Source organism: Ammospiza caudacuta, chromosome 25 (genome assembly GCF_027887145.1).
Source record: "Ammospiza caudacuta isolate bAmmCau1 chromosome 25, bAmmCau1.pri, whole genome shotgun sequence".
Taxonomy (NCBI): domain Eukaryota; kingdom Metazoa; phylum Chordata; class Aves; order Passeriformes; family Passerellidae; genus Ammospiza; species Ammospiza caudacuta.
In genome coordinates this window covers 5710037-5734820 of record NC_080617.1, presented here as the reverse complement: position 1 = coordinate 5734820, position 24784 = coordinate 5710037, and the positions used below count along the sequence as shown (strand labels likewise).

The following is a 24784-nucleotide window of genomic DNA, read 5'->3' as shown; positions in this document are numbered from 1 at the left end:
GCTTAATTAACCACGAGTTAATTAGCACTGATTGAGAAGGTGGAAGGGAGAGGCAGGGGAAGATTTTCCTTGGATATTTCAGGGTTTCTGGGAGCAGATTTTAGGATTTCTGGGAGCATCATTGAACAACTGACGCTCAGCTGGGTTTAATGACAGATTCCTCCCATTCCACAACTCCACCCTCCCCAAAAATCACCGGCCAGGGGGGACCTGGAGCATCCTTGGAGCCCCTCCAAGAGCAGGGGGATGGGTTTGGGATGGCGACAGAAAAGTGGGAATATTTCAAAAAAACGAGCAAATGGGATTTTCTACCTGTGTCCTGTCCCGTTTTCTATGTGTGTGTGGTCCTTTCTTAAATGTCAAACTCTTGTATTTTTGTGGTTTCTATCTGCGGGACTGGCGGCTCTGAGGGCGCACGTTGTTTTGTAAAATATTCCTGATGTTTTCCTCCCCCCAAAAAAAACCAACAAAACAAAGGGAGGAAAAGCTGAATTATTCACCTTTTAATTGGCTTTGCATGTACAGTATTGGGGCAGCAAGTGGAGATGATTAAAGCCAGCTTGAAAACTTTTTGCTTGTGCTTGAGTTGAGTTTTTCCCCCCCCCGAAAATTTAAAAAAATTATCCCAAAACTCCTCATGGATCCTCTGGGAAAGAGGGGAGTGGAATAAATATTTTTTTTTTTTTTTTTTCATGAAAAAGCAGGTTTGAATTGAGGAAAGAAATCCCATAATGAATAAAAGACCCCAAAGCCTCCCTGGTTCCCAAATCCCCTCCAGCTTCCCAAGAAAAATGGGGAGGGACAGGAAAAATGGGAATGGGGAGGGTTGGGAGGGATTTTGGGGTGAAATTCCCAGGGAAGCTGTGGCTGCTCCACCAAAGGAAAAATCTGGGATGGGGAAAGGAGCAGGGGGTGAATGGAATGGGACCCAAACCATCCTGCAATTCCACAATTCCCTGATTTTCCCTGTTCCTTCGCATTTTTGGACGAGGTTTTGTTAAACCCGAGTTTTAAATGGTTGGAATGACGGAATTAAAGCTGGAATGGAATCATTTCATCCCAGCAGCTGCAGGAATTCTGCTCCACCTTCCCCCCCATCCCAAAGCTGAGGGGTTTGTATATAAAAGTGTCAACTTTGGATTCTTCCAGGCCTGGCTGTGCTCCCTCAGCTCCCTGGCATTTGGGACAGAGCCCAAAAGCAAAGGGAATCTGGGCTGAATTTTGGGATGAAATCCCCTAAATCCCCACACCTGGAGTGACCACCAGCACCAGAGGAGTCCACTGCAATATTTTATTTGGGAATTTACATATCCACAGGAGAGAGCAGACCACAAGTCCGACTTCTTGCTGACTTTTGAAGCAGTTTTGGGTTCTACTGGAGATGAGAAAAGAAAATCTGCCTAAGATTAAAATGTCCCAAGCGAGCCAGGAAAGGGAGGAACCAGGATTTTACACAGGAACAACGACAACGAGAACGAAACAAAAACAGAAAAGAAAACCAATATGAAAAAAGTATAAATTAGGATGTCAGAATCATTTTTAAAAGTGTAAGAAAACTTGCACAGGGGCTCTGGGCCCCCCTGGAGAATTAACTCTGGTTAAGATTGTTAAAATGGTGAAATTCCATCGAATCTTAACAGCAGGCAGAAAATTCCCTCTGGAGTGCAAGTTTGTCACATTCCATCGGCTTTGCCCCCACTCTGGGCGAGATTCCTGCTTGCTCAGGGTGGGTGGGTGGGTGGCAGAGGGGCTTTTCCCAAGGACTTTGGTTCCAAGGAGGGTGGGAGCAGGGAGAGCTCCCCTCGAGGGAGGAGGTAGCAAGGCTTGCTTGCCCCTGGGCTCGGCTTCAATCCAGTTCCTCAGCACCAAATCAGTTCCCCCACCCCCGCCCCCAAAAAAACCCAAAACAAACAAACAAACAAAAAAAAAAAAAACCAAAAAAAACCCCCCAAAAATAAAATAAATCTAACACTGCAAGTTGAAGTGAGAAATCCCAGCTTTCTGGGCAGGATTCAGTCCAGATTTCCCAGTCCCACCTGTGCCCAGGTGCCCAGCAGGGCATCAAGTGCTACCCAGGAGCTCTGGTGGAGCTTTGTGCAGGGAGGTTTCCCCTCCCCTGTGTGCATTGACTGTGCTGAGGACGGGGCTGAGCTCGTGGTGGCGTTGCCACCCCGCTGTCCCCGTGGCTGTGACAGTGGAAAGGCAGAGATGGAGCTCAGGGATGGAAAAAAAAAAAACCCCACAAAATATTCAGGTTGGGCTGGGTCCCCCCCAAAACCTGAAAGCAAAAAACCCCTGAATGTCTCATGGAGCAGGTTTGGAGAACAGAACAAAGGCAGAAATGGTCACGTGCGAGCGAGGGCTCATTTCCACAGCGGGGAGCTCAGGGAGGGGTTGCTGCCCTGGGCTCCTCCTCCTCCTCCTCCTCCTCCCATGGACTGTCCATAGCCCATCATTCCGTTGGCTCCATAGAAGTTCATGCCAGCCATCTGCTGGGTCATCTGCAAACGGGACAGGAGAGAGCTCAGGGATGGGCCAGGACAGTGCCCAGGGCTCCCAAAAACAGCAGAGCCCTGAAGGGGAGCAGGGGTGGCTGCCCAACGTGGGGGACTGCAGGACAGCAGCAGGAACTCCCCCATGGAAAGGGTGAACAGGCCTTGGAATTGCCCAGGGAATTTTGGAGTCCCCAGGTATGGGAGTATTTCAGGGCAGGAACTCCCCCATGGAAAGGGTGGGCAAGCCTTGGAATTGCCCAGGGAATTTTGGAGTCCCCAGGTATGGGAGTATTTCAGGACAGGATGGACATCAGCAGGAACTTCCCCATGGAAAAGGTGAGCAGGACTAGGAATTACCCAAGGAGGTTTGGAGTCCTCAGGTATGGGAGGATTTCAGGGCAGGAATTTCCCCATGGAAAAGGTGAGCAGGACTAGGAATTGCCCAGGGAATTCTGGAGTCCCCAGGTATGGGAGGACTTCAGGGTTCTCAAGATATCAGCAGGAATTTCTCCATGGAAAGGGTGGGCAGGCTGTAGAATTTTTCCAAGGAGGTTTGGAGTCTGCAGGTATAGGAGGATTTCAGGGCAGGAATTTCCCCATGGAAAGGGTGAGCAAGACTAGGAATTGCCAAAGGAATTTTGGAGTCCTCGGGTATGAAAGGATTTCAGGGTTCTCAGGATAGCAGCAGGAATTTCCCTAGGGAAAGGGTGAGCAGGACTAGGAATTGCCCAGGGAATTTTGGAGTCTTCAGGTATGGGAGGACTTCAGGGTCCTCATGGGAGGATTTCAGGGCAGGAATTTCTCCATGGAAAACGTGGTCAGGCTTTAGAATTTTTCCAAGGAAGTTTGGCATCTCCAGGTATGGGAGGATTTCAAGGCAGGAATTTCTCCATGAAAGGGTGGTCAGGCCTTGGAATTGCCCAGGGAATTCTGGAGCCCCCACCCCTGGAGGTGTCCATGGGAGATGAGGCTGGGACTGGACTCACCCTCTGGAATTCTTTCCCGCCCTGACCCATCCTGGTATCCCCAGGCTCTCCCATTCCCCCCTCCACAACCCAACCCAGCCCGACTCACCCGATCCCACCCCAACCCCTGCCCAGCCCCTCATTCCTCCCCTTCCCAACTCCCAGAAAAACCCTGGAAAACCCCTCCAGGAGCCTGTCCCTCACCTGGGCGAGGTTCCACTGCAGCTGCTGCGTCGGCTGCACCCCGTACACGGCCTGGGGCACCGCGGCCACCCCGGCCACGTACCCGGGCTGCTGCGTCCCCATCATCCCGTTGGGAACGCCCAGCACGTTGCCCACGTAGCCTGCGGGGATGGCCACGGGTGCCACCATGCCAGCAGCTCCAGGCTGGGCCAGCATGCCCACGGAGGGCGCCATCAAGCCCCCCATCATGCTGCTGGAAGGGGGCACCCCCGGGAAGGCGGCGTAGGGAGCGGCGGGGTAGCCCAGCTGAGCCGGCGCCATGAACATGGCTCCTGGGAAAAGGGAGGGAGCAGGGAAAGGTAGCTCAGTGCAGGGGATGGGACAGCACAATTCCAGCCACAGCCTGGTGGGGATGGCCAGGCTGAGCTGTTCTTTGTGATGGTCACAGTTGTCAGTGAAGATGGAGAGGGAATTTGGGCAGTGAAATGCAGGAATGGGTTCCCAGTGCCAGAGGGTTGGGTTGGGTATTGGGATAGAATTTCTCCCTCATTCCCAGTGCCAAAGGGTTGGGTTGGATACTGGGATGGAATTCCTCCCCAATTCCTAGTGCTAAAGGGCAGATTTGGGTTGGATACTGGAAGGGAATTCTTCCCTGATTCCCAGAGCCAAAGGGCAGATTTGGGTTGGATATTGGGAAGGGATCCCCAGTGCTAAAGGGCAGATTTGGGTATTAGGATGGAATTCCTCCCTCATTCCCAGTGCTAAAGGGCAGATTTGGGTTGGATACTGGGAAGGGATTCCTCTCTGATTCCCAGAGCTAAAGTGTAGATTTGGGTTGAATATTGGAATTCCTCCCTGATCCCCAGTGCCAGAGGGTTGGTGTGGATATTGGGATGGAATTCCTCCCTCATTCCCAGTGCCAGAGGGCAGGTTTGGATATTGGCTGGAATTCCTCTCCTATTTCCCATGCTAAAGGGCAGATTTGGGTTGGATATTGGGAGGGAATTCTTCCCTGATTCCCAGTGTTAAAGGGCAGATTTTGGTTGGATATTGGCAGGCAATTCCTCACTGATCCCAGTGCCAGAGGGTTGGGTTGGATATTGGGATGGAATTCCTTCCTGATTCCCAGTGCTAAAGGACAGGGTTGGATATTGGGAAGGGATTCCTCCCTGATTCTCAGAGCTAAAGGACAGGGTTGGGTTGGATATTGGGATAGAATTCCTCCCCAGTTCTCCATGTTAAAGGGCAGATTTGGGTTGCATATTGGGAGGGAATTCCTCCCTGATTCCCAGTGCCACAGGACAGGTCTGGGTTGGATATTGGGATGGAATTCCTCCCCGTGAGGGACTGCAATGGATTTCCCAGAGAAGCTGTGGCTGCCCCATCCCTGGAAATGCCCAAGGCTAGGTTGGAAAAGGCTTTGGAGCACCCTGGGATCATGGAAAGTGCATGGCTGGAACAAGATGAGCTTCACATTCCCTTCCCACCCACCCCATTCCGGATTCTCAGGGATCACCCACATTCCCATTTCTCCTGAAGTTTGTAACCCCCAGGACACCCCAGCAGCCTCCCCTGGTCCCAGCTCACGCCAGGGTTACCTTGTGCTGGCACCTGGGACGTCTGGGAGCCGTACAGGGACAGGATGGAGTCTTTGGAGAGCTGCTTCTTCCCCACCTCCTCCCCTTTGCCTCCGGGCTCCGGGAACAGATTCAGATTTTCGGGAACGGAGCCGGCGCTTCCAGAGGTTGGCATGGAACCAACAACCTGGGACAGACAGACAGACAGACAGGATCAGGGCAAAACCCAGCATGAGGGGAAAAGGGGAATATCCATCCACACACAGGGATGTGCTGGGGCCATGGAAAAGAGAGATTTCAGGATTTACTTAAGAAATTTAAATGAAGCAAGGTTTAGAGCACACAGCTGTGTGTGGTGAAACAGTGGCACAGCATTCCCAGATCTGGGAATGGAAGAGAGGGATTTCAGGATTTAATGAAGGGAAATTTAGATGAAGCAAGGTTTAGAGGAATGGAAGAGGGAGACGTGGGAATGGAAGAGGGAGATTCCTCATTCTTCAACACTGAAGAGGGAGATTTCAAGATGTAATTAAGGGAAATTTAGATGAAGGAACATTTAGGGCAGATGGTTGACGTGTGTTTGATGGTAAAACAGTGGCACAGCATTCCCAGATGTGGGAATGGAAGAGGGCGATTCTTCATTCTTCAATGTGGAAGAGGGAGATTTCAGGATTTAATGAAGGGAAATTTAGAAGAAGCAAGGTTTAGGGGAATGGAAGAGGGAGATGTGGGAATGGAAGAGGAAGATTCCTTATTCTTCAGCACGGAAGAGGGAGATTTCAGGATTTAATTAAGAGGAAGGAACATTCAGGACAGTTGATGTCTGTGGTGAAAACAGTGGCACAGCATTCCCAGATGTGGGAATGGAAGAGGGAGATTCCTCATTCTTCAACATGGAAGAGGAAGATTTCAGGATTGAATGAAGAAATTCAGCTGAAGCAAGGTTTAGGGCAGACAAATGATCTGTGGTGAAACAGTGGCACAGCATTCCCAGATGTGCGAATGGAAGAGGGAGATTCTTCCTTCTCCAACATGGAGGAGGGAGATTTCAGAATTTAATTAAGGGGCATTTAGATGAAGGAACATTCAGGGCAGACTGTTGATGTGTGTGGTGAAACCCTGCATTCCCAGATGGATTCCCCATCCCTGCAAGTGTCCAAGACCAGCTTGGAACACCCTAGCACAGCAAAAGACATCCCTGCCCTTTAATGCCCCTCCATCCCAAATGACCCCATGGTTTTGCAACCCAACCAGGCTTTTCCAAGCCCCAGCACTCCCAGCTCACCTTCCTGGAGGAGTCTGAGCTGGACCCCATGGATGCAAAGAGGTCCAGGTCCTTCTCCAGGCTGCTGGGCCGGCCGTTGGTGACGGGCGTTGTCACTGGGGCGTCTGCGGGGACAGAGATGTCCTGGATGTGATCCCAGCCTGGGGACACCTCTGTGCCATCCCACCCACACCTGATCCCCACCTCCCTCATCCCTCTGGAGCTGGGGAGGGCCTGGAGTAGGATTTGGAAGTTCCCCTGGGTTCTGTTTGTCCCATAAAGCTCCAGGTGCTCCTGGACACCACAGGCTCCAGGAAAAAGGGGAACACATGGAAAACTCTTCCCAAGCTGAATATTCCTGCAGGATTCCTGGAACTGTTCACCTGAAGGGAAAATTAGGCCTGAAACCCCTCAAATTCCCACAAAACCCCACAATTCCCATAAAGCTCCAGCTGCTCCTGACACCATAGGCTCCAGCAAAAAAGGAAACACATGCAAAACACTTCCCAAGTTGAATATTCCTACAGGATTCCTGGAATTGTTCACCTGACAGGGAAAATTAGCACTGGAACTACTCAAATCCCCACAATTTCTACATAATTGTAGAAATTGTGGGAATTTGAGGAGCTCCAGCTGCTCCTGGAAAGCCACAGGCCCCAGGAAAAAGGGAAACACGTGGAAAACTCTTCCCAAGCTGAATATTCCTGGAATTGTTCATCTGACAGGGAAAATTAGGACTGAAACCCCTCAAATTCCTACAATTTCCACACCAATTTCTCTTACCCAGGCCAAGCAAGTCCATGACTGGCTCAGATTTGGGGGAACTTTTCCTGGATTGCTGCGTTTCGTCTTTCTTTTGAGGCTGGAGGGAAAAGAAACAACACAAATCTTGTGCAGCTTTTGGGATCACTCTGAAATGGTTTTAACAAGATTAACAATGGTTTTTAATAAGATTAACCCTTAAAATCTCCTTTTTTTTTCCCCCAGTGGATTTAAGTAAAAAATATATTAAAATTCTCTTTGCTCTTTCCAAAATGAGAATTTCAGAGTGAGTATTTCCCAGATTTTACTGTCCCAATTGTCAAATCCAAGCAGGCTCCAAACCAGGGAGAAGCAGCTGCTGGAGGTGGAAAAAGCAGCAGGGAAGAGCTGGATTCCAACCTGCACATCTGCTCAGTGTCTGGGGAGCAGAGCAAAACAAACTCCCACCAGTGACTCAAAGCACCCAGGCTGTGACTGAGGCCAGAAAAATGCTCCCAGAGGAGGCTGGAATCCCTCTGCTCTGCCTCAGGGGTGCCTCCGTGGTTTTTCTTCCTGATCTTACCATTTTCACCTTCTCAAAGATGATGGGTTCCAGTTTTCTTTCTGACTCGTTGGTCCTTTTCCATTTGTCGTCCTTTTCTTTCTGTGAGGGGAAATAAACAGTAACATGAGGGAAAAATTTCCTGATTTCACCAAGAAAAATCTCTCACCCAGTGATGTTACTGATCTAAAACACTTCAGATCTAAAATCCCTCAAAAAAAGTAGAATTTGAGGTAAATGTTTGCATTTTTCTTGCTCTGAGCAAGGCCCTTCCAAGATCTCCTCCAATGATTATTCTGGATTTATTTCCTCCCTCTTCTATCCACACAAACCAAAAATTTCAAAGAGGGAAAAAAATCAAGAATTGAAACAGTTTTGTTATCCTTTTCTTACTGTGAGGGAAAATATCACAGTCATGAAGGAAAAAGTTCCTGATTACATCAAGAAAAAGCTCTCACCTGGTGCTGTTACTGCTCTAAAACCCTTCAGACCTAAAATCCCTCAGAAAAAGCTGCATTTGAGGTAATATTTTGCATTTTTCCTGCTCTGAGGAAGGACTGGACAAGGCCTTTACAAATCTCCTCCAATCATTATCCCTATTTTATTTTCTCTCTCTTCCATCCACACAAACCAAACAGCTTCAAGAGGGAAAAAATCAAGAATTTAAACAGTTTTGTTGATCTTTTCTTTCTGTGAAGGAAATAATCACAGACATGAGGGAAAAAATTCATGGTTGCACCAAGAAAAAGCTCAAACCTGGTGCTGTTACTGATCTAAAACCCCTCTGATTTAAAATCCCTCCAAAACAGCTGAATTTGAGGTCAATTTTTGCATTTTTCCTGCTCTGAGGAAGGAATTGGATAAAATCCTTTCCAAGGCCTCCTCCAATGTGAGACATCCATTCACACAAACCAATCAGTGAGATGAAGATGAGGGAAGAAAACAGGAATTTAAACCACCCAAAAAACTCCAACCCCCTGAGCTCTGCCCTGTCTGTGATCCTGCTTTTTTTCCCTGGAATATTCCCTGAATATTCTAGAATATTCCCTACAACAAAACCCACTCAGCACCTTTAAATCTCCTGAGGAATTCACTCCATGAAGTTCAAACAGCTCTGGAGAAGGGATTTCTCCTGACACAGGAGAATATTTCAATATTTATATTTCAATATTTTGTTTTAATCACAATTTTAGGCCTCCATACTCACCCTGAAGGCGTTGATGTCGATGCTTCTGTCCATATATTTCTTTTTCTCATATTTATCCCGGATAAAACTCTCCACAGCTCTACAGCAGCTGGTTAAGGACAAAGGATTCCAGAATAGAAGCCTTATTTGACAGGGAGGAACAAGGTACAGGCTGTAACTAAATTAAATCATTGTTTAAAGAGCATTTCCAGCAGTAACTTTCTTAAAATAATTTATTGCTGGATCCCAACTCAGTTTTTGCCCCTGGGTTATTTCAGGTTATTTCAGTGCTATAAAAAGGGAATTAAATCAGGATTTAAGCTCTTGCTGTGTTTTCTCCATTGTTTTTTTTGTTTGTCCCAAGCATCCCCTCAGCACATTCACATCACAGTGGTCACAACAGGATTCTGCACCTCAAAAAGCACCTCAGGTACCAGATTAACTCAAAAAAATGATGGTGGAAAGGTGTTTTTGTGGGATTTTCTAGGTTCACATCATTCTATCCCTGCTTACTCAGCATTCCTGCAAGGTGGGAGTTACAGCTGAAGCACTGAAAATTCCATCAGAGAATTCCCAGCCTGGTCTGGGTTGGAAGGGACCTTAAATCCCATGGGCAGGGGCACCTTCCACTATCCCAAACTCCATCCAGCCTGGGGAACACTTGCAGGGATGGGGCAGCCACAATTTTTTTGGGGAAATCCATTCCAGCCCCTCCTCACCCTCACAGGGAAGAATTTCTTCCCAAAATCCCACCTCTACCAAAATCCACCTCCTCTATTCTGTCCTTTATAAATCATCTCTCTTGCAGCTCCTTCAGGTCCTGGAAGGTCACAATTAGGTCTCCATGGAGCCTTTGGAATATTCACTCTCATTCCCTTCAAAACCTGCAGCTTTTGGGTTCACTCTGAAATCTCAGAGATCTGAATGAGATAAATCCCACTGGAAAAAAAGGGATTTTAAGGGTTATTTTTCCTTACCAGTGCATTTTTTTCCCCATTTAAGCCAAAAATAAAAGCAAAATTCTCTTTGCTCTTCCAAACTGAGAATTTCAGAGTGAATATTTCCCAGTTTTTTATTGCCCCAAACCAAGCAGGATCTAAACAAAGGAGAAACCTCCTGTGGTCACCTTGGTGTCCCAGTTCTCCACCCCAATCCCTTCATTCCCATTCCCTCCCCACAGGAACAACTTCTCCTTCAGGGAGGTTTAACCACACAGCTCCAGGATGGAAATTTCCATGGAATTTCCACGTTTTTCCAGGAATAAAAAGGATGCTGGTCTGTCTGGGGCCTCCGGAAGTTCTCGGGCAGGTAGGCTTCGTAGAGACGATTGGCTTTGCCATTCCCCATCTCCTGCACACACTGAAATCCAAAAAAACTCCTTCAAATTCTCCTTTCCCAAACATTAAAGCTCTCCCACAGCATCCCAAGCTGACAAAGAAGAGAAATCCAGAAAAGGGGGATCCTCCTCAAAGCCATTTTCACCCCCCCAGGGGATGCTAAGGCAGCTGCTCCAATCCCCTCCCACCCCATTTGCCAATTCTAAGCAATTTTTAATCCAAGGCAGGATAAATATCCTGTTAGCAACCCAAAATCCCTCTGGAAGGAGAGGTGGGAAGCAGGAATTGGTAATTTAACAGAGATTTGCAGCTCCTTAAGCTTTACTCTCTGCTGTTTGTCCAGCTTGGAATGAGGAAATTTTATTGCTCTTTTCCCTCCCAACCTATCCCAGCTAGAATTATTCTTCCTCCTCCACTTTCCCCATTTTTTTGGGGGGCTATCCTGGCTTGGTTTATTTAAAAAAACACCCTCAATGTTTTATCCCAGCCCTCACCTGGATCTGTTCCTGTGTCCACTGGTCGAGGTTGACGGATTTGACCCTGGATATGTGAACTCCCAGGTTCCTGTGGATCCCAGCACAGCGGATGCAGATGAACACCCCAATATTCCAGGATGCCCATCGTGGCCCTGGGAAGAGACAGGAAAGTGTTTCCCACCAATCCCACCCTTTTTTATTTTTGTTTTTGCCTGGAGGAACTGGGAAACTGCACCAAGTGAACTGGGATTGAAGCCTTTGGGTTCTCATCCAGGCTGGAAACTGGAATTTCACATCAGGAGGATGTTCCCAATCCTTATCCTTGGGGATTTATTGCCTCCCTCTTCCACATAAATCAAACAGCTCCAAGAGGGAAAAAATAAAGAATTTAAACAGTTTTGTTGTCCTTTTCTTTCTGTGAGGGAAAAAGTTCCTGATTTCACCAAAAAAAAGCTCACACCTGGTGCTGTTACTCATCTAAAACCCCTCAGATATAAAATCCCTCAGAAAAAGCTGAATTTGAGGTAAATTTTTGCATTTTTCTTGCTCTGAGCAAGGAACTGGACAAGGTCCTTCCAAGATCTCCTCCAGTTATTATCCCTGATTTATTTCTTCCCTCTTCCATCTACACAAACCAAACAGCTCCAAGAGGAAGAGGAAAGAAATCAGAAATTTAACGGTTTTGTTGTCCTTTTCTATGAGGGAAAAATCACTGACATGAGGGAAAAAGTTCCTGATTTCACCAAGAAAACGCTCTCACCTGGTACTGTTACTGATCTAAAACCCCTCAGATATAAAATCCCTCAGAAAAAGCTGAATTTGAGGTAAATTTTTTGCGTTTTTCCTGCTCTGAGGAAGGAATTGGATAAAATCCTTCCAAGATCTTCTCTAATCATTATCCCTGATTATTTATTGCCTCTCTCTTCCATCTACACAAACCAAACAGCTCCAAGAGAGAAAAAATCAAGAATTTAAACAGTTTTGTCCTTTTCTTTATGTGAGGGAAAAAAAATCACTGACATGTGGGAAAAAATTCCTGATTTCACTAAGAAAAGCTCACACCTTGATCTAAAACCCCTCAGATCTAAAATCCCTCAGAAAAAGCTGAATTTGAGGTAAATTTTTTGCATTTTTCCTGCTCTGAGGAAGGAATCGGATAAAATCCTTCTAAGATCTCTAATCATTGTCCCTGATTTATTGCCTCCCTCTTCCCTCCACACAAGAAGAGGGAAGAAAAGAGGAATTTAAACCACCTAAAAAACTCCAATCCCCTGAGCTCTGCCCTGTCTGTGATCCTGCTTTTTTTCCTGAATAACCTGGAATCAGCTCCAGAATATTCCCTACAGCAACAAAACCCCCCCCCAAAAAAAACAACCACTCAGCATTTTCAAATCTCCTCAGTGCTGGGCAGGAACTCCCAGCTGGACCAAGCACTGAGCCAGGACCAAGCACTGAGCCCAGGATTTGGCCCCAAAACCAATCCCAGCCCAAGGAATGATCAGTTCACTCCAGTTTCCACAGCTGTGATGGACATTATTTGCTTTGCCTGGGTCAAAATAAAATAAAATAAAATAAAGGCATTGATTAAGGCCAGACATTCCTGGTTTTCATGCAGGACAGCTCCACGGTGTGGATGGGAGATCATGCTAGGGATAAAAAACATCCAGAAGGGAAAGATTAAGGAGCTCAGATGCACCCAGGAATCCCAGAAGGGCATACAGAGATCCACAGGAATTCCCATCCCTCTCCCAGACCCTCAATCCTGAATATTTTAGGAATATTTTAAAATGAAACCCTTTTCTCCCAGCTCCCAGCCCAAACTGGTGTCCCAGTGCATGAGAAACTGGGAAAACACAGAATCAGGGATCAAACATCCTCCACCAGCTCTTTTTTCCACACATTCTTCTGGATGATGAAGGGTTATCCTCCTTTCCTTGCCACAGCTAAAATAGCAGAGCCTCGAGTTAATGAGAGGGAGGTGGGAGGGGGAAGAGGGGGAAAGTGTAATTTCAGAGCCCTAAAAAAGCAGTGCTGTATTGGAGATGCTGTTAACAGTTTAATTCCTGTTCTTGAGGAAATCCTGAGGGATTTGGAGCTGATAATGCACTCAGAGACCCTTCCAGAGCACAGGCATCCAACCTCCAACAGGTAACTCCAGCACTTCTTCCAGGGAATTCACTTTAAAATGCCTTTATTAAATTTTCTGGCCTTTTTCTGCCATTATTTGCTGCTTTTTCCCGCTCCAGGAGTGGCCTTTGGGAATGATATCAATTTAATGGAGCTGAGAAATTCACTTCTTGCCTACACCTCAGTCCCTTTATTACCTCCTTTATTATCAAAGCAAAACCCACAACTTCAGCACCACCTGAATATACCCAAAAAATGGGAATAAAACCTTTAGCCAGGATCCTTCCTGTGATTTCTGCATGGAATTCTCTCCCAGGGCTCTCTAACGTGAGACTGCTGGCAGGATTATCATGAGATTCAAGGTTAGATTTAAAACTCCAGATAAATTTAGCCTTGATAGGACTAAAAGGATTAATGGGCAGCTCCTGGAGTAATCAGCTCACTGGGTTTGTCACATGGACCAGCTCAGGCCACCACAACCTCCCACTAAAACATGACTCAGGGTTAATGTCACATCCTGCTCCAGTGTCCCCTCAGGGGTCTGGGACAACAAGGGAACCACATCTGGAATGTGCTGCAACTCCTAAATCCAAATTCTGGGAGAGCCAAGATGGAGCAGCTTGGTTATATTTAAATTAAAATTAATATTTAGGGGGTTTTTGAGCCCCTCCCAGCAATAAACTCATTACACAACCAGGGGTGAGCTGTTCCCTGGGGAGATTCCAGCTGGGATTTGGGTGTCCTTGCACAGCCAGAAGGTGCTGCAGGAAAGGTTTCAAACCTAAAGGGAATAGAGGATCTGGGAGATGTGGGGTTGGTTTTTACGGATTGGGAGGAAATCTGAATTTTCCCAAAAATCTCCCCAATCCTGCAGCCACAGCAAACCCTGCTGGGGTCAGGTTGGATCCAATATCCCCTTCCCAGACACCCAGCTTAACCAAACCAACATTTTAACCTTCAAATACCTTCTAAAAATGTTCTTTTAAAATGTCTCCTAAAGCCCTGAGGTTGTGGGAGGGGGGAAGGGTTTGGTGCAGATGTAAACAACCTCCCACTTCCCTCTTTGGAGCAACTCACACTGGAACATCTCCCACTAAAAAAAATATCTCCCTGCAAGTGCCCAGCGAGTCAGAATTTGCTTTTTAGGGCTTTTTGCAGGCGTTTCCCCAGGGTTTCACAGCTCTTTTCAAGGTGACTAGACTGGAAAAAGCTCCAGGCGGCATCTCCAGATGTGGCTTTCACTTCCTCAAAACCCAAGCCCAGCTCAGACTCTGCAGCAGCTTCAGTGATAAAGGGGGAAAAACGCCTGGGTTGGAGCTTAGGGGATCATTTTTCTGAGAAAAATGGGTTTATATCAATAAATAACAACGGGGCAGCTTTAATCAGCACTGCAGAGCTGCCTGGGGGAATTATCGCCCCTCACAAAAAGTGGGCACACCCTGACACCCACCAGGACAGGGGCACCTCACCGTCCTGGCACAGGGAATTATGGATTTATTTATCTCCAGAGGGTTGAGGACAAGGCCAACAGAAACATTCAGCTCCTTAAACCACTAAAAAAAATTTGTTTCTTGCATGAATCCTCAGGTTGATGTGCTAAAATCAATTCCCCTGAGGCTGAGGGCCCTCAGAGCCACCAGGCCAAAATGGAAACTCCATTCCCACATGGAAAACTGGGAGTTTGCTCCAGTGCCAGCCTTGCCACTTTTGACTCAGCTTTATGATGATTTTATGTCTGATTTTATGATGCTAGGGGTGATTTTAACATCCATGGAAAGCAAATCACCTGGCACCAACCCAGCTCCGAGGAAGTTCGTGGAGCTTCACCTCAGGCCTGCACAAATCCCTCCTGGATTGAAGGAAACATCAATTTGGAGTGAGAAACCCAACATTTTTCAGAGCCTGGCCTGGCAGGAGGATCACAAACCCCCAAGCATCCCTTGCTCAGTGAATTTTCATTCCCAATTTTCCTGAACATTCCCAAGGGAGGAGGATCCAGCAGGGATTCAGTGCCCAGCTCCAGGAGACAATTCCAGAGCCTGTTTCACATCCCAGCCTGTCAAAACAAACTCCACATACCAAGCTGCTCGTGCCAGCTCCAGTCCCCATCTAATGCTGCTCATTAATGCTCCAAGGGCTGCTGAATAATCTGAATGACTGAAAAGGATCCTAATTCCCTTTAAAACCCCCAGCCTAATTCCCTTTCCAACTCCCAGCCTGAGGAGCCTGCTCCAAATGAGTCTCTTGCTCCAAGTTCACACCCTGGAGTGGTTTTAATTGAGAAATCCTGAGGGGATTCACTCCTCACCCTTCACTCAGGCACCAAATTCTGGCCCAAGTTCCTGAGGCAACTTTGTTTTTGCTGTAATAACTCTGCAGAAAGCATTTAAAAATAAACCAGGAGCTGGCTGCAAAACCACAGCTCCTTGGAAAAGGAAAAGCAGGAAAAAAAGGAGCTGCTTCCATGGGCAGGATTGAGGGAACATCAGAATATTCCCAATGGAAATGAGCAGCTTCTTCCATGGATCCCAAAAAATGCTCCATGTCTGGCTGTGGAATCATCCAGCTGAAGAAAAGGGATGTGGGGAATTCTCCCTGGAACAAGAAAATCCCTGCCAGGATTCCCCTCAGCTTTTCACCAGGGACAAATTTCCTCAAGTCCAAGCTGAATAATCCTCGTTTTTTTTTTGCAGAGTCAAAGGAGGAAAGAAGGTCCAAGAAGTTTCTCTGCCTTGTGGTTTCCTTGTTCTGGAAAGAAATTGCTCAAGGATTTTCTGCCATTCATCTGCTCAGAGCTGTGACAAAACAACTTCCTCTGCTCTTCGCTAGAAATGTCTGTTCTGCACTTCCAGGAGCTGGGGGAACTTAAGGAAACTCTAAAAACCCACAAGGAAAAGGGATGTGGGGAATTCTCCCTGGAACAAGAAAATCCGGCCTGCCAGGGGTTATCCACACCCTCAGCTTTTCAGCAGGGAAAAATTTCCTCGAGTCCAAGCTGAATAATCCTCATTTTTTTTTTTTGCAGAGTCAAAGGAGGAAAGAACTCAGGATCCAAGAGGTTCCTCTGCCTTGTGGTTTCCTTGTTTTGGAAAGAAATTGCTCAAGGATTTTCTGCCATTCATCTGCTCAAAGCCTCTCTTGCAAAACTTCCTCTGCTCTTTGCTGGAAACGTCTGTTCTGCACTTGGGGGAACCAAAGGAAACCCCAAAAACCCACTTAAATGATGTTATTTGGTTATTAACACTATTAATAACTGGTCCTGCTGCAGGGATCAGGGATCCACCTCGGATTTGGGATTAATTCCAGCTGCACTCGCAGATTTAGGCCCAGACTGATGGATTTGTGCAGCTCTCAGGGGATTCTAAAGGCAAACCCTCATTTTAACATCCACAAAAGGTGTTTGAGAAAAATCTACACCTGATCAAGCAGTTTAATCACCCAAAAATTCAGTTTTATACCATCCTTTGAAAGAAGAAATGGCTGTTTAGGGGTTTTATTTTCTTTTTTTTTTTTCCCCACACAGTAATCACAGGCCTCAACCACATTTGGCAAGAAAAACAAAGGTGCTGGCTCTGATTTCTGCCAGAAAATCTTTTAGTTTAGCAAAAAATATCCAATATTTGAGGGCCCTGTGGCCTTGAAGCCCAAGATTTGTGTGTTTTTGAGTAAAGATGAGCAGTTTTATCACTGCTACCATCGTGTTCTTTGAAGTGCAGGTGGAGGAAATGAAAATTTCTGTGAACAGCAGGGTGGGGCTTTCCTGCTGCTGCAGAAAGGGTTGGATGTTCCTTCAGTCAATAAAAAAGGTGACAGGGACAATTTCAAGCAGTTTTATCACCAGGATCCATGAAAAACAACTGGGTGACATCATCAACGCTGATGGTGACACAGCTTAAAAATATAAATATACATCAAAAAAAAAAAAAAAAAAAAAAATCAGTCAGTTCCACAAGCCATGGACTTCCTGTGGCTTCATTTTTGGAGCAAAACCACACATCAGCCAATCTTAGAAACTGCAGATTGCAAGGAGGTTTGAATTTCCATGAAATGCAAATAATTTGGGTGATAGGTGCGCCTGTAAACAGAGCAGCAGGGTGGAAGTTCTGCCATCACTAAAATACTTTTGATGCTGTAAATAGAATTGTGCTGCTTTTTAAGATGTTTTTAATTCATCACTTGGTGTTGAAAATATTTAGAATCTGTTTTCTAATTTAATTTAAGGGATGTTTAAGAAGTCACCAAGTTCTTAACAAAGCTCTGAGCAGAGGAAGGTCCTGGGTCAGCTTTTGATGGATTGAGAATTTTTGCAGTATCTAGAGCTAAACATTATAATCATAATAATATTAATTAATAACTTAATTATAATAATACTGATTTTCAGCATCATGAGCTAAACATGCCTTGAAATTCCTTGGGAAAGGAATGGCATATATTGCCAAAAATAGAGAAAAACCAATTTATTAAGGTCTAAGTAAACCCAGCCTTGCACTCACTGCTCCAAGTTCAAGCCAGCTCCTCCTAAAAGCTCCAATTTTGTCCCAGATTTCCTGGGACACAGGGAACAATCACTACCAGGGACCAACCTGGAGGAGCCCTGAGCTATTCCTGACTTTTTGCTGGGTTTCAAGACCTACTTTGCATTTTGGAGCACGAGCTCCCCTTGCACTGCAGCTGCCATTTCCTTACATAACTCCTGGCAGTTTCTATAGGAACAAACTTTACTCCAGCTGGGAATCATCATGTGGAGTTTTATTTTTCTTTTTTTTTTTTTTTTTGGGGGGGGGGGGGAATTTTCTTTTCCCACCTCCATCCCCAGGTGGGTCAGCACACAGAGCCCAGGTGCTGCTGCTGCTCTGAGGATTATCTCCCTATTTCTGGCAGATGTAGGGCCAAGTGTGACTCAGAGCTCTGCTTAAAAGGGATCTTCCTACAACTAATTCCACACTAAACCCCTGTTGGGAGCACTGATGCTTTTTTCCCCTTGCTTGAGTGGGAAGTTGCAGCTCCAGGCAGGACAGAGCTGTGTCCTCTCCCAGTTTTACCCTGCTGAGGTGAAGATTTCACAGGGATAAAGTGAATTTTGGAGCATTTCCCACCCTTTGTGGAGTCTGAATTGGGAAGAGCAGAAAAGCAGAATAATAAACACACAACCCACATGGATCCCTCTGGCAAAGATTTCCTTGCTTAAAGCTGAGTTTTCTCCTCATCCCAGATTTCCTAAGCTGAGCTGAGCAGTTCCAGCCCCTCCAGTTTGGGTTTTGGAAGTCACAGGCTGCACCACTCCCAGTCCATCAGCATTGCCATCCTCATCCTCCTCCCGCTCCAGGCAGGACAGAGCTGTGTCCTCTCCCAGTTTTGCCCTGCTGAGGTGAAGATTCCAGAGGGATAAAGTGAATTTTGGAGCATTTTCACTCCCTTTGTGCACCAAAAGCAGAATAACGGAAGATCCCAGAATATTGTGGCTGCAGCTGAGGATTCAAACACACACAACCCACATGGATCCATCCCTCTGGCAAAGATTCCCTTGCCTAAAGCTGAGCTTTCTCCTCATCCCAGATTTCCTAAGCTGAGCTGAGCAGTTCCAGCCCCTCCATTCAGGGTTTTTGCAGGCACAGGCTGCACCACTCCCCTTCCATCCTCATCCTCCTCCCTCCCATGCAGCTGTTCCAGCAGCAGCTATTTTAAAAAGTTCCTCTTGGAATTGCTCTGCCTGCAGAGGGAATTCAGCTGCAGCCCAAGAGGCTGCTGGAGGAGGAGGAGGAGTTGAGTCACGCAGATTTTCAGGGAATATTTGGTTGGGATTAACAGGAGTTAGGCTGGACTAAAGCAGCTCTCACATAAAATAATAATAATAATAATAAATCAACTTCCTTATAGCACCTACTGCACCCCAAGCTTTTCCCCCTTCCCATCCCATATTTACCCACCTCTGGGCAAGGATTTCCCCAATCCTACTCCATTTTTTTTCCCCCTTTTTTTGGTGAAGAATTAAACCTTAATTTAAGTGTTCAGCAGCACTTCTCCCAGCTAACCCCTCAGGATACAAGGGATGGATTTAGGCCCATGGATCTCACAGGACAAAGGGATGAAGGGAAGAGCCAAACAGACCAAGGGGGAGCACAGGGGCAACCTGAAATTCCTAGGGATTTTAACATCCACAGAAAGCAAAATCACCTGGCACCAACCCTGCTCTGATGAAGTTTGTGGAGCTTCACCTCAGGCCTGCTGCATTGAAGGAAACACCAATTTGGAGTGAGAATGTCACGTTCTTTCAGAGCCTGCAACCCATGGATGTCACAAGACAAAGGGATGAGGAGCCAGACAGAGCAGGGGGGAGCACAGGAGCAACCTGAACCTCTGGGGAACCTCTGGGGAACCTCTGCTCCTGCTCCAAGGGATCCACAGAGCCTGCTGGATCCATGGATGGGGCTGGAGAGCAGAGGGAACAATTTGGGAGAAGGAGAGAACCAAACACAATTAGCTGGGGGTGCAGAGCACCTGTAGGAGCAGCAATGAATCCGCTCTGTGTCACTCAAATTTTCCAAATCCCAATGAAGATTTCACCTCATCCCTCCCTCCCTCAGCCATCCCAGCTCCAGGATCCCACATTCCAAGCAGGGAATGTGCTGCTGGATGCTCAGCACAACAGCCACCCTTGGAATGGCACCAGCAGCACAAATCCCACCAAGTGCTGCTCTCTCCAAGTGTTTTTCCAAGTGATTCCCACAGCAAAAACCTCCAAGGAGAGGATTTAGAACCCACCCTGCCCTGGCTCTGCTCTCCCAGTTCCCCCAAACACAAGGCTGGCAACAAAAAGAGGAAGAGAGTGAAGAGATTTCACCCCATTTCCTGCAAAACAACAACTCTGAGCAGTTCTTGCAGCAGCAAAACCACCCTGGGATTTCACAGAATCTCACGCTGGCTGGGGTGGGAAGGACTTTAAAGTTCATTTAATTCACATTTCCCACTGTCCCAGTTTGCTCCAGTCCCTGCCCAGCTTTGCTTCCAGACACTCCTGGAAGTGCTGAGGGCCCTAAAGGGGCTCCTTTGCATGGGCAGAGTGGATTGTTGAAGTTATTCCAGGAGAACATCAGGAATTCCTTGGCATCAGAGCTGGGAGAGCTCCATGTTCACCAAAAGTACCAAAACTGCCCCAAAACTGCTGCAAATCCTTGGAGCTCCAGGCAGAGACAGCTCCATTCACTAAAAGTACCAAAACTGCCCCAAAACTGCGGCAAATCCTTGGAACTCTGGGCAGACACAGTTTCATTCACCAAAACTGCCCTAAAACTGCAGCAGTTCCTTGGAGCTCTGGGCAGAGACAGCTCCATTCACCAGAAGTACCAAAACTGCCCCAAAACTTCAGGAATTCCCTGAAGCTCCATGCAGAGACAGCTCCCATGGCACCACATTGATCAAAAGTACCAAAACTGCCCCAAAACTGCAGCAATTCCTTGGAGCTCTGGGCAGAGACAGCTCCATTTACTAGAAGTAACAAAATTGCCCAAAAACTGCCCCAAAACTGCTGGAATTCCTTGGAGCTTCGGGCAGAGACAGCTCCATTCACCTAAAGTACCAAAATTGCCCCAAAACTGCAGGAATTCTCTGGGACTCTGGGCAGAGACAGCTGCATTCACCAAAAGTGCCCCAAAACTTCAGGAATTCCTTGGAACTCCATGCAGTGACAGTTCCTGGGGCACCACATTGATCAAAAGTACCAAAACTGCCCCAAAACTGAAGCAAATCCTTGGAACTCTGGGCAGAGACAGCTCCATTCACCAGAAGTACCAAAACTGTCCCAAAAATGCAAAATTCTCCCTGGAACTCTTGGCAGAGACAGCTCCATTCACCAAAAGCACCAAAACTGCCCCAAAACTGCAGCAAATCCCTGGAACTGTGGGCAGAGCCGGCTCCCACGTGCCCTGGAGGAGCAGATTTCCCAGTGCCAGGAATCTCATTAGTGCAGGGGGTAATTAGTGGATCAGGTAGCTGGGGACAGCCCCAGGCTGCTCTCCAGGATTGCTGCAATCCCAGCCAGGAGCAGCTTCCAGCTTTGGAAAGGCTCAAATCCCCACCAGAGCTTCATTAAAATGATAATAATTAATTAATTGGAATCCTGAGCAGGAGAAGCTCCATCACCCTGAGATGTGGGGTTGAATTTTTTCCCATTTCGGTGGAATTTGCCCTCTCCCAAGCTTGGGAGCTGAGATAAAGGAGCTATTTCTGCCCTCCAGGAGATAAAGGATTGGCACAGGGGAGGAGCATCCTGATCTCCACCACCACCAGGTGTGCTCCAAGCAGGTGGGGTGAAAATAAATAATAATAATCTAATTCTGAACGTTGTTCAAGGGGGGCTGCGCAGTTTTGGAGGTCACACTGAGGTGACCAAGCCCTTTGTTTACTGATGGATTTGGCCAATCCCTCCTCCAAGTTCAATTCCAGCAGCTCTTGGGAAACAGAGGCTCAAGTCCAGATCTCCAAGAGATTATGGCAGCTCATTAAAACAGGATTTTGGGGCAACTTTAACTCTTTTGCTGCAGGGAAAACAAAGCAGCAACCACAGGGGGACAAGGAACAGTTTATTCCTTTGGAATTCCAACATTTCCTCTCTGAGATAGTCCAGGGTCATAACACACCTTGGAATGAGAAAAACATGGAATGGTTTGGGTTGGGAGGGACCTGAAAGCTCCTCCACTATCCCAGACTGGCCTTGAAGAATTCCGGGGATGGGGAAGCCACAGATTCCTGTGACAGATTCACCCTCACAGGGAAAATCCAGGTGGGAGAAGAGGACAAAAATGAGAAAATATGGAATAGTTTGTGCTGGGAAGGACCTTAAAGCTCCTCCTGTCCCTTTCTTGAACAATTCCAGGGATGGGGAAGCCACAGATTGCTGTGACTGAGGATTCACCACCCTCACAGGGAATATCCAGGTGGGAAAGGAGGACAGAAATCTGAATTGCATCAGTGGTCCATGATCCCAAGGTGAGGTCACAGCTCCCTCCCTGTGCTCACAGCATTCCAGCCCCAGGTGACAGGATGTGACTCCCCAGCTGGAATTCCCTCAATTCCACAGCCGCGGCTTTTCCCGGTCCTTCTTCTTCCCCCTTTCAGGAGAGGTCCCCACCCACTCTGGGCTGTTTCCCGGGATCCCCACAATTCCCAATTTCCAGGGAGATTTGGGGCCGCTCCCTCCCCATCTCCCCTCGGGAACCGCAGCTCCTCCCGGTGCGACTCGCACCAAACCCAGCGGGGCTGCGGCCAAAAATCTGGGGGTTTTCTACCCAAAACCACCGGGTTCTGTCCCCCAAAACCACCCTGTTGTGGCCCTAAAACCACCCTGTTGTGGCCCCAAAACCACCGTGTTCTCTCCCCCAACACAGCCTGTTCTCCCTCTCAAACCACGGAGTTCTTTTCCCTAAAACCACCGGGTTCTTTCTATCAAAACCACCGGGTTATTGCCCCAAAACCCACCCCGTTCTCCTTCTCAAACCACCAGGTTCTTTCCCCCAAAACAACCATGTCGTGCCCCCAAAACCATTCCATTCTCCCACCCAAAACCATCGGGTTCTTTCCCCCAAAACCATCCTATTCTCCCTCTCAAACCGCGGAGTTCTTTCCCCTAAAACCACCGGGTTCTCTGCCCCAAATCCACTCTCTTCTCTGCCCCAAACCCATCCCATTCTCCCAGCCAAAACCAGGGTGTTCTTCCTCCCCAAACCATCCTATTCTCCCTCTCAAACCACAAAGTTCTTACCCTTAAAACCACCAAGTTCTTTCCCCTAAATCCACCCTATTCTCGCCCCCAAACCAACCTGTTCTCTCCCGCAAACCCACCCCATTCTTGCCCCCAGACCCATCCAGTTCTTTTCCTCAAAATCACCCCATTCTCCCACCCAATACCACGGAGTTCTTCCTCCTAAAACCATCCTATTCTCCCTCTCAAACCTCGGAGTTCTTTCCCCTAAAACCACCGGGTTCTTTCCCCTAAAACCACCCTGTTTTCTGCCCCAACCCCATCCCATTCTTGCCCCCAGACCCACCCCGCTCTTGCCCCCAGACCCCTCTATTCTCTGCCCCAAATCCACTCTGCTCTTGCCCCCAAACCCACTCTGCTCTTGCCCCCAGACCCCATCGCTCTCTGCCCCAAACCCACTTCACTCTCTGCCCCAAACCCACCCCATTCTTGCCCTCAAACCCACCCTGTTCTTGCCCCCAAACCCACTCTGCTCTTGCCCCCAGACCCCTCTATTCTCTGCCCCAAATCCACCCCATTTATGCCCTCAAACCCACCCCGTTCTCGCCCCCGATCCCCCCGGGCTGCCTCAGCCTCTTCCCCCGCACAACCCCCGTAACCACCGGGCCAACACCGCTGTCTCCCCGCCACCACCGGAGCCCTCCCCTCTGCCGCCAACACCGCGGGACCCATCCCCATCATCCCCACCATCCCCACCAGACCGCCCAACCCTCAGCGGAGCGGCCGCACCGGGGAGCACCGAGCGGCGAGGCCGGTGCGCTTGGATGGAGGGGGGGCGGTGGGTGCATCCGGTGCGGCGCGGGCTCCGCAGGCCCCGGCGCCCATCCGCGCTACCTTTGGCCTGGCAGTCGGCGCAGAACTTGTTCTCGTCCTCGGCCAGCAGCCCGGCCAGCACCGCCTGGTAGCGCTCCACGTCCCGCACCGATTTTCCCGTCATGGCGCGGCCGGCGCTGCCCGCCCGCGGGTCACGGCCGGCCCGCCCGCTTCCTGCTTCCGCTATGGGCGGGGCTACGCCCGGGGGAGGAGCCAATCAGCGCCGGCCCCGCGCGGCGACGCCCCCTCCGCGCGCAGCCGGTGCTGGGCGGTGATTGGTTGCGGTGCGCGGGAGGATGCCAATAAGGAGAGAGGGGGCGGGGCTATGGAGGGTATGAATGGGGAGGGTCACGTGATGAGAGTGGGGGGACAATGGGGGGCAGGCAGGGCAAGGGGGGATTTGGGGGGGCTCAGAAGGGCTGGATAGGGGATTTTGGGGGTCTGGAGTGGCTGGGTGGGGGATTTGGGGGCTTTGGGAAGCTCAGGGGTGCTGTATGTGGGATTTTGGGGGGCTCAGAGGTGCTGGGTGGAGGGTTTTGGGGGTCTCGGGTGCTGGATGGGGGATTTTGCGGGGCTCAGGGGTACTCAGGGGGTTTTCTGCTGAAAAAAGGGGTACAGAGATGCTTTATGTGGGATTTTGGAGGGCTCAGGGGGTTTTCTGCCAAAAAGCGGGGTGCAGAGATGCTGTATGTGGGGTTTTGGGGGGCTCAGGGGTGCTGGGATGCTGGGTGGGGGTCCAGGGATTTGGGGTTTTGCAGGCTCGGAAATGCTGGATAAGGGATTGGGGAGGACTCAGGGGTACAGAGGTGCTGTGTGTGGGGTTTGGGGGGCTCAGGGATGTTGGGTGAGGATTTTGGGGGACCCCGGGGTGCTGTCCCTTGGCCTGGAGAGGGACCTGGCAGTGCAGGAGAGAATTTCAGGACGGGCAGTAGCAGAAAAGCCGCGATAAAACGAGCAATGGCACCGACAGGGGACAGAAATCTGTCACTGAAGCGCTCTGAGAAAACAGCCGGAATTACATAATCCTCCCAAAAGTGACACTGGTGTCCCAGAAAGGGACAGCGCTGGGACACACGGGGGCACAGCAGGAGCATCCCAGCAGCGATCCTAAAGGAGATGCTCCCAAATGCTCCTTTTTTTTTTTTTTTTTTTTTTTTTTTTTTTTTTTTTTTTTGCCCCAAACCCCTCAGGTTTTGATGGAATCGCTTCCCTGTGAGGAAGAACGATCCAGGAGCGATCGCGGGGCATCCCCGGTGCCAACCGGGCCGTGCTGGGGTGGCCCCGTGCCCGGCGGGGAGGGT

The 24784-nt window shown here is 48.5% G+C and overlaps 1 protein-coding gene across 1 annotated transcript; it reads right to left on the bottom strand.

Moving 5' to 3' along the window:
* Positions 1-1277: 1277 nt before the first annotated feature.
* Positions 1278-23644, bottom strand: SMAP2 (small ArfGAP2). The gene is made up of 10 exons (XM_058819966.1): positions 23505-23644; positions 10805-10938; positions 10247-10332; positions 8995-9073; positions 7809-7889; positions 7268-7346; positions 6506-6609; positions 5242-5407; positions 3665-3975; positions 1278-2501 (listed from the first exon to the last, which is right to left on the bottom strand). The coding sequence occupies exons 1-10, from the start codon at positions 23605-23607 to the stop codon at positions 2364-2366; spliced, it is 1281 nt and encodes a 426-aa protein (XP_058675949.1). The 5' UTR covers positions 23608-23644; the 3' UTR covers positions 1278-2363.
* Between the last annotated feature and the right edge of the window lie 1140 nt (positions 23645-24784).

Excerpts from the sequence above, each read along its gene's own strand:
- SMAP2 (XM_058819966.1), bottom strand. The coding sequence starts at position 23,607 with ATGACGGGAAAATCGGTGCGGGACGTGGAGCGCTACCAGGCGGTGCTG. Across the intron at positions 9,074-10,246 it reads CGGAGGCCCCAGACAGACCA|AGCTGTGGAGAGTTTTATCC; the intron begins GCATCCTTTTTA and ends CAGCTGCTGTAG. Across the intron at positions 7,890-8,994 it reads TCGACATCAACGCCTTCAGG|AAAGAAAAGGACGACAAATG; the intron begins GTGAGTATGGAG and ends TTCCCCTCACAG.